This window comes from Simochromis diagramma, unplaced genomic scaffold (genome assembly GCF_900408965.1).
Source record: "Simochromis diagramma unplaced genomic scaffold, fSimDia1.1 OVJJ01000590.1, whole genome shotgun sequence".
Lineage (NCBI taxonomy): Eukaryota > Metazoa > Chordata > Actinopteri > Cichliformes > Cichlidae > Simochromis > Simochromis diagramma.
In genome coordinates this window covers 235294-244842 of record NW_024387057.1, presented here as the reverse complement: position 1 = coordinate 244842, position 9549 = coordinate 235294, and the positions used below count along the sequence as shown (strand labels likewise).

At 47.5% G+C, this 9549-nt stretch overlaps 1 protein-coding gene across 1 annotated transcript; it reads right to left on the bottom strand.

Moving 5' to 3' along the window:
- Nucleotides 1-157: 157 nt before the first annotated feature.
- On the bottom strand, nucleotides 158-9252 carry ajuba (ajuba LIM protein). The gene is given in 9 exon segments (XM_040045024.1): nucleotides 158-756; nucleotides 841-909; nucleotides 1292-1343; nucleotides 1550-1680; nucleotides 2986-3048; nucleotides 3178-3245; nucleotides 3433-3534; nucleotides 6231-6453; nucleotides 6455-9252. Coding segments are annotated over 9 exon segments (2196 nt in total). The 5' UTR covers nucleotides 7811-9252; the 3' UTR covers nucleotides 158-624.
- Nucleotides 9253-9549: the final 297 nt, after the last annotated feature.

Genomic DNA, 9549 nt, shown 5'->3' with positions numbered 1-9549 from the left:
GCAGAGGACAGAGAGTGGACATATGGGACAAAGGATGCAAAAAGAATATCTCAGAGGAGGTTCAGGATATTAGAGATGGAGGCAGATGATCCACTGTGGTGACCCCGACAGGCAGCAGCCAAAACAGACACGAAACAAGAAAACACGATGACTCCTCTTTGAATTTTGACCTAGCTACACAATCTGTGTGAGCAGAGAAAATATTTATTACAACATAATCATTACAGTAATGTTTTTTCCAACTTGTACAGATTCACGTAACAAATCTTACAGTAAAGTCAAATTTAAGTGCAAAACTTCTGATAGCAATAATGTATGTACAAAAACAAAAAAAAATCCCTCATTTCTCTACAGCAAACAGTAGCCACATTAGGGTAAAGAATTAATAAAGCAGTAGTTTTCCTGTTCCCTTTTAACTGTTGTACAGTAATAGTACAAGAAGTACAGCAGGCAGTACATGTGGCAATCAGAAACTGATCCAAGTCAGACAAAATAAAGGTGAAGTGTGAAAACATCTCAATCTCAGCAGGTTTGTTGTAAAGAAAGAGCGAATGGGAGGGGGATGGACAGCATATTAAGACCAGCTTTTACATAAAAATAAATCTACAGCTGCATAGAAGCCGATCAGTGTGTGTTGTGAGGGGGGACGTTATGTGTGGCGCACACTCTGTTCACATGGCACGAGTGGCAGAGGAGGTGGGAGTCCAGAGGGAAGCACTGCGAGCCGGGCTTATCGGAGAGCTGCTTGCCGCACTCCTGAGGGTGGAAGAGAGGAGACGGGGAGAGGTCAGCTGTGGCTTCGCTTCAAAACAAAGTCAGAAACGTTAAGTCGTCACTTACCTCACAGTGGTAGCACTCAAAGTGGTAGTCTTTGTTCATAGACACGACCCTGAGGATGTCTTCACTGCCCTGAAACAGCAAACAGAGGTCAGCAGAGCCACGTTTCCAGTGCTTTCCTGCCTGTTCTGTGCCACACTGCTGTGTAAAGTTTGGAAAACTGCCCAAAACAAAGTAAATTATGAACACATTCTCTCCTGAGTCATGCTAATTCCTTGCTGTGGGACAGATTCTGGTTCAAACATACACCGCTGAATCCGAAGTGTTGTGACACAGCAGCTTTTAGAGGGCAGTGTCTACACTCACGGTTCATGAGTGCAAGCCACAGCTCATTTTTTAACCAGGCCAGCTGACCAATCAGAGCAGATGGGGCCTTCTAGGAGGGAAGGCTTAACCAGATGGGAGCTTAAATGGTAGGAAGAGGAACAGTACGAGATAGGTCAGCGTTACTCACCTCAGTAGGCAAGATGGGTTGTAAACAGGCAGCGCACTTCGGGGCAAAAGTCCTGCAGTGAGACACAGGAGCGGTTATTTTTAAGCAGCAGCACATTCTGCAAAATGTTAAATTATGCAAACCTCAAACTTCATAACATCTTCAGTACAGAACAGCTGAAGCTCTTATAGCAGGAGTGTCAAACATAAGGCCCAGGGACCAGGATTTGTCCAGCAAAGGCTCCAGTCTGATCGTTTTGTGCTCGGGTACAATACTCACTTGTTGTAGTCTGCAACGCAGTAAATTTTGCTGTGCTGGTCAACGGTGAAAGGCACCCCATCCAGAGCCTTGGAGCACACCACACAGCGGAAACAACCGGGATGGTACGAGTTCCCAAGAGCCTGCAGGATCTGAGGGTGAGAACAACCAGATCTAAGTTAAAAAAATAAAAAATATCAAAGGCTGGATAAGGATCCACCAACTGCAAGGGAGTGGTTGGCTATTGTGAAGGATGTGTGTGTATGTATGAGCATAAAGGGAACAGAGAAAATTTTGTTAGGTTTTACTTTTTCTAGTCTTCCGTTTCTTCTTCCTCCAAAGAAAGCAGATTACATCAAAACAGACTACATCGGATTTGATGTAGGCCGCCCAGCTTTGACGATATCTCCCTCATCTTGAGTATAATGGCATCAAAAAGCAAACATGTCTCTGACCAGAACTTACAATCTGGTTGCTCAAAAAACAAATAAAAGAATACAAACCTTGAAGCTGTTCTGAATATTTTCAAATAGCAGTGATTTTTCCCCCCACCAGTCAAAGACTCACACAGCCAGCTAAACAGTACAGCCATTAATGATGACATCCTGTCACAGCCCTCTACTCCAGCTCCCTTTGCACCGTGGCTCTTCTGTTTACCCTGAAGTTACATTTTCTAGCTACTTGGGGACAGCTTCCAGTTAAAAGTGAGGTTTTTTGTCCCCATTGTTGTCAATCCCTTGCACATAGATGATTACAGGTTTTCTTTCTGTAATGCATTAAAGTCTCGAGTGATTTGGTGCCATATTTAAAAAGTAAAGGGGGAGGGGGGACTTCCCATAAAGCCAAAAAGAGCATCAGACTCAGGTAATAATAGGTTTAGCATTACCACACTGTCCTGCCAACATCCTCCACTTTCAATCAGTAATCCAGCAGAGACCAGACAGCGTTCAACAGGAGACAAAAGAATAAACTTTATTAACTTGAATGTTATACTTTAAGCAGCAGTGTTTCCAATTAAACTCCCAAGTCCAGCAGGAATGCATTTTTCCCCTCTCAACACTGTTGCACCAACAAGTTTTCGAGCCACTGATGCAGAAAATAATGCTTGTGGATCACAGACACAGTGACAGCCTGCTATTTATATTATGGGTATTATGTGGTTCAAATATGGTGAAAAGTTTTAAGATAATCACTGCAGAGCCATTTTTTTCCCTTTATCAAAAACCCAAGGCAAACATTCCAGTGAAAATCTGTCGTGGGAAACCAACGAGCAGCCAACAGAAGGACGTCACTGAATTTCTCTACTCTCCGAGGGATTCTTCGAAGGCATTATGGGAAACGTTGGATGTAAATAACTAAAAGGAAGATTAAAGATTAGAGCGTTTCTTCTGAGTTCTTCCAAATGTTTGGGAGGTATTTGGTGTGCTGGTTCTCACACACTCACACAGAGCCCTCACCTGTTCGAGAATAAGGTGGCCACACACGCTACACTTCTCCGCAGCCGCCTGGAATCCCGAAAACTGTAATTAAAACAAAGAGATTACTAATATCGCAACCTCGATTCCCCCCAAACCGACTCCGAGCACGTCTGAGTGTGTTTGTGTGTGAGAGAGGCGGATGACAAAACAAGCCTCGGCCTCGACTCTTACCATATAATCCTCTTTACAGTACACAGAGCCGTTGACATTGTAGAAGTCCTTGTTTCTCAGGGTGCGTCCTGCAGATGGGGGCAGAGGTGACTCAGCATAATTAAATCTGCACATTTTTGTGGTAAATGCTTCAAAGAGGGCGTTTGCAGAAGGTGTGGCGGTGGCACAAATTCATCATTAAGCCTGATCATCATTGCTGTGTTTGGTCAGGTGTGTGTGTGTCTGTGTGCGTGGGTGGGGGGAAGCCGTACTCACCGCAGGACACGCAGGTGAAGCAGCGAGTGTGATAGAGGTTTTCCAGAGCCTGGCAGGCGTTATCCGCCCCGTACACTCCTTTCCCACACTTCACGCAGGTTCCTGCCGGGACACAAACGCGCATTTAGTCGGGAGCAATGGCTCGGCGGGGGCTCTCAGCGCTCTGTTTACGACGCATTCCTGGAGAATGTGTCTGAAATCCAACTCCACACAAAGTGTCAACACTTGTAAATCCTCTCGTTCGCACCACCTAGGGGATTTTCACACAGTTAAAACCTCGTTACCCATGCCAGCCTGTTTGCTCATCCACTCATGAGTGTCTGCCGAGCCTCTCTGTTATTAAAGGGAAACTCCGCCGGATCTGACTTCTTGGCAGCTTTTCCAGAACATAGACGATTCTTTCTTCTGGAGTTTGGAGACCGAGACCTTTAAATTTAAACTTAAACCCCCCACATTAAGAGCAATTTGGAGATTTAACATCATAGCCCTTTTTTCCCCTCCCCCTGCCATGCTGGGGGCCAAAACTACAAAGCAAGCAACGACAAAATTAATAGAAATTAACGCTTGTGCAGCTTTCCTTAAATTGCTGGCCAGTGGCTAAGAAACAAGAAGCTTGGTGGCATTTTTGGGGGCTGAAATACTGAAGATAACCAAGCAAAGTGGTCCTACAAAACAAAAGAAAGAAATGCAAGTAATCAGTTTTACTCCTGTGAAAAAGCTTAAAAAAAATGAGCCTGTTTGTCTCCAACCTCATTCCACAATCAGATGTAAAGCAGAAATGTGGTGGCCTGCGCATCACTCTTTCTGTGATCCATTTAAGGGTTGGTCTGAGCTTTTTTCCCCCCCTTCTCCTTTCTAATGTGGCTCAGGGAGTGCCACACAAATCAAGAATTCCTACACCCTGCTTCTGCGAGCTTGGACAATCCCTCCGATATTTAGGAAGAGGCATGAGCCGGTGCCAAAGCCAAAAACCAAAGAGCCGAAACTTTAAATATAATGTATGAAAACGGCTGCATATAGAAAGAGATGGAAAAGAAAGTTAGCGGGGCTGAAATTACTCACTGAAAAGAAGGGAAAGAGAAGACTGAACTTAGGGTTTAAAAACAAAGGGTTTTTCAAAATAAAGCTCACTAGTGGCACAAAAGTCAAGTTGAAACCAAAGAAAATGACAAATGTCACACTTTGAACTACATCTGCTCTCCTTTCATGACTTAAAACTAATCAATAGACACATCGCATGACTACATTTGTGTGACTACACCTTGTTCTTTTCACATCATGAGACAATATAAGGTATTTAAGGTGGACCTGTTATTCTTATTTCCATTTTGTTTTAATTATAGGACTCTACTAGAGCAGCTTTGCATGAGTCACAGCGCAAAATAATCCTTACTTATCTTATACTGGGTCTGTGTGGCCCCTCAGTTCATCCTCTTCCTGCTTTTTTCTGGTTGACTGCCCCTGACAAACGGAAGCTTTCTATGCTCTGAGCCACATCCTATTAAAATAAAATAACACTCGCTGAAACTCATTTATAGCAGCCTGAAGCCTGAACGTTTGGCTCACACTCTCGCATACATGCCGCCCTCCATGCTGGAAACTCTGAGCATGTACAAAATGAGCGTGAAACAGTGAAGCTTAAAAGCTATAAATCGACATCTGTCCAGTTTATGTTCCTCTTCTTCCATTTTTACTTTCTTTTTTCATTATTACTGCGTTTATTTTTTTTTATTTTGTTCAGCTTTACACCTGAACGCAGGTGTGTGCTGCCGAGCTGAGCTCAGGGCGTCTGTCTTCACGGCTCAGAGCTTCTGATTCCTCGCTAATGGCTGAGAGGAATACAGTATTGTATGTCCCCTCCAGGCACACATACCTGAGCTGAAAAACAGGCTACAGCACACCACCCCTGCACACGCCAAGGCAGCATTACACACACACACACATATGCACATGACTCACACACACACTGCGTTACTGTGGCCTGAAGTCACTCAAAGGGGGGGGGGACACACCCTGCCACAAAGAAACAATATACACACAGAGACATACGCACATTCATCTAGCCATCCTAACACACACACGCTCGTGCACACACACTGGCACACTGAGAGAACTGGAGCCCTAATCTTGTGTGACTCAGTAATGGCTGGAGCTGTGTTTATATGGAACCATGTAATTTATGTCTGAGTGTTACAGCAGAATTTTGCACTTTAATCGGCGTGCAGATCCGCTGCATTAGCCCTCTGTGCGCACCACCACTGTGGCAAATTGGCAAGATGTGTAAACATCAGCTGACAACCGTGCGTAACTTTTAGCGCACGGATTTTCTTTCCTCTCTCCGGTCAAACACGTCTACTTGTCTGCATCTCGGTTTCTGAAGCCTGGCTGATGTTTTTTTTTTTCTTTCCCCTCCTCCCCCCTCCCCTTCTCCACTCCTTTAATGCTTTGTGTGTTATGACCCTGCATGTCTCTGCAGGTTCTGTGGCACCATCCACCTATCCATACACACTCTTTCAACTATTAATCTGTCCATCCATCCATACAACCCTTTCATTTAGAGAGAAACCTGTGATCCGACACCAGGCGGTGAGGACAACAGTAATAACACAGTGAGGGGCGGACGCCCTGGGGATGGATGAGCAGTGAGGCTGCTGGCTCGGGTTAGGGATGTGATTTTACTGTTTTTAAAGTTAAACACAGCTGCCCATCTCCATCCAGTCCCACTGATTTGCTTCTTTTACTTTTTGTTTTGCAAAATAAATTTATAAAAAAAAATATTAAAAAAAAAAGGATCTCACCAAAGAACTCCTGCCGGTTTTCTGTTGCCTCTCTCCCAGGCAAGGCTCCTGGCTCCTCCTGAGGTTTGGCCAGCCCTCCTGCTGGCGTGACGCCCGATTTGGCATGAGGCGTGAGGCCGAGAGCCTGCTCCTTCAGCATCAGGCCCTCCAGCAGCCCATCGCCCTCCAGCGCAGCATCTCTCAGCAGAAGTCGGGTCAGCTCTTCCTGGTATCGGGTGCCAGGGCAGGTCTGAGTATCGGGCCCTCTCTCCCATCGTGCCTGGATCTTTGCCTCGTACGCCCGCCTGCTGCTCTTCCCACCAATCTGGAGCTGTCTGATAACACGTTGCCGCGGGACTCCCAACCGCAGGCGGGTAGGAGTGACGGCTATCGTACACACCTGAACGTATCCCTGCCTCCAGGTACTGAGTCCAGGCCTCTACGGGGGTCACTCCGGCCCTGCCCGGGACTCCGTATCCAGTTGCAGAGCCTCCGGTCGGCACAGATGGGGACTGCTGCTGGGTAGGGAGGCCTCCGGATGCAGAATAGCGCAAGTCGTAGCCGAGACTGATGCCACTGGTCCGGTTGCTGCTGCAGCGGCTCCCCATGGGACTCCCTCCTCCTCCTCCGCTGGCCGTGCTGGAGGCAAAGCTGGACCTGGGGCTGACCAGCACAGACTCCTGGAAGCTGAAGGATGAGCACGGACTCAGGGTTGGCCCTGGCGGGTAAAAGAGGCCTCCACCTCCTACACCTCCTCCGCTCATATCAGATGGGCGATGTGGTGGATGAGAGAGGGATGCCGGCCGGGTGCTCTCCCACAGATCGTTGCCTGTGCTCAGCCGCTTGTAGAACAGGGTTTCCTGGAGAGACAGGCGTTTGTGCCGCTCAGGCTCAGAGAGGTAGCCGGGCTCAGCCAAGCCGCCTCCGCCGCCTCTGGGCGCCGATCCATATCCCGCTGCAGCAGGGTATGGTGGCGGGACGGAGAGTGGAGGCGGCTGGGACAGGAGCTGCTGTCGTTGGACCAGCTGCTGAAGCTCCAATGAGTATCGACGTTGATTGAGGGACACCTTGGAGCCGAACGCTCCCATGGGGTCGCACTCGGGACTCAGGCCGGACTCACGCCTAAGATGGGAATCTACACCTTCACCCAGGTAGCAGGAAGCCCGCTGCTGAGAGGAAGGACGCCTCAGCGGTGCCAAGGTAGAGGGGTGAGGTGGTTGCTCAACATCTGGGGGGATGGTGCCCACTGTAGAGGAAGTAGATGGTGTGGTGAGGAGCTGAGAGGAAGTCAACCCCATTCCTCCTCCTCCTCCTGTGCCGCCTCCTCCTCCTCTCCCACTTGCTGGCACACATGGATCACTTGTGGTTGCCGAGGCAAGCGGGAACTGGCCAGGTCTTGCGGGCGAGGCAGCTGCAGAGCTGGGAGCCAGCGGCAGAACGCTGCCCCCTCCTCCGCTGCCGCCCACAGGGACGCCGGTGTTGGCGTTGCTGTTATTGGAGTTGCTGGAGGAGTCGTGCTTTTTCTTCGACACGTTGAATTTCACACTCCCCGAGTCCGTTAGCTTCAGCTTCTCCAGCAGCTTGCTTATCGGCCTGTCCATGATTAAGCCTTCCTGTGCTCCCTCTCACACACACACCTGCCTGGGCAAAGTCAAGTCTTACAGCAACTCCCCCCCCTCTCTTTTTTTTTTTTTAAATGTTACAGAGTACTGCACTCAAATACAGTGTGAGTGGACGTACAGCAGAACAAAGACTGAAATCTACAGTTATTCCCTTGTGACGGCTACAATAAAATCTGTAACAAGAAATTAAAAAACTGGCCTGGAATCTAGCTCAAAGCTACAAAACAAAAACAAAAGCAGGACCCCTTCTATACAGATACAATAAATACAAAAAAAAGAGCAGATAAATAAAAACTTTTAAGACATTACAGGGTGGTTACATGACTTGAGTCCTGTGAGTCACCTGGCTGCCCTCATGTGGTAAATCCACAGGTACAGGTAGGCTGTGGTGAGGAAGAATCCATTGGAGTACAAAAAAATTACTAACACAATTCAATCCAGCCAGGAAACGGGAGAGACAGACATCCAGGAGACTTCTGCGTGGACCTATGATCGCAGAGGGCCTCCTTTGTGGACCCTCATGTGGCTCCACAGCTGCATGGTCTCCGTTTAAAGTTTTTAAAAAGAAGACTTAAATACACTCGAGCCAAGTCTCGGGCTGCTATCGCGGATCTCCTCCAGTCTGAGGTTTGAATTTCCTCTTAACGAAGCACAAAGCGGGGGGAGAGAGAGAGAGAGCGAGGGAGAGAGAGGTTCAGCAGGATGCAGGCTATCACCTCTTCATGTGGGTCCAGTGTAGACGAGAAAAGCAGAAATCCGCTTGTTCGCAGATAGTCGACTCACCCGACTTCTGCCATTCATCTCAGGGGGAAAAGTTGCTCGGAGGAGGGAAAATAATGACAGAAAAGGCGTATTTTAGCTGTAAGCGAGCCAACGGAAAGCGCACACACCGCACTGGCTTTACACTCCTCCGTCCATCCGCCTGTGCTCGACTCCTTTTATCATTCCCGTTTTCAAAAGAGAAATCTTGTTCGGGACTCGGTAGGAAAGCAGCGGGGAAGTTTGGGAGGACAGCAGGAACTTAGGGGAAAACCGGCGCGCCGTTACACTCGAATCAACCCCCAGCAGGCCGGTGCAGGACTAAAAGAGCCGCTCGTGATAAATAAAAATCCCTCCCCGTGAGCACTGCACAGTCGACAACTTTGTTTCTTTCTTTCTTCCCCCTAAATAATTACTTACCTCCCCCTTCGCCCACAACGTCGTCAGGCTAACGAAAGCGCGACCAAGCTAGTTCCGGTTACGTTTTTTTCAAAATAAACCCCTCCAGACACGTGTTATGTTTTACTCAAGCAAGAAGATAACAGGAGCTCCTTTGTAGCATGGGTTTGTCCCAGATACGAAACAATGCTTTCGAGTAACGTTTAAAGTGCAATTTTGTAGTTTACAACGCCACAAAATCGGATTTGATAGCCTCCGTGTTGAAAGCGTTAGTTTAACGGCTTTTATATTGAAGGCGGAACATCGCGACCGTTACACTGCGTGTGATTGGTGCGTTCGACTTAACGCATTTTAAACGGCGGCTCGTATCCCCCAACAAGGCCGGAACACCTTTTTACCAGACATGCTGTGTCGTCATTCATAACGCAAAACTCCACAGAGGATAACGCCAGCGAGACCGTCTCTACACAACTACATACTCAACATTTAATAAACATCATAATAATATAAAAAGAACACTTAAAAATAATCAAATTCAAATTTTATTTGTCACGTACACA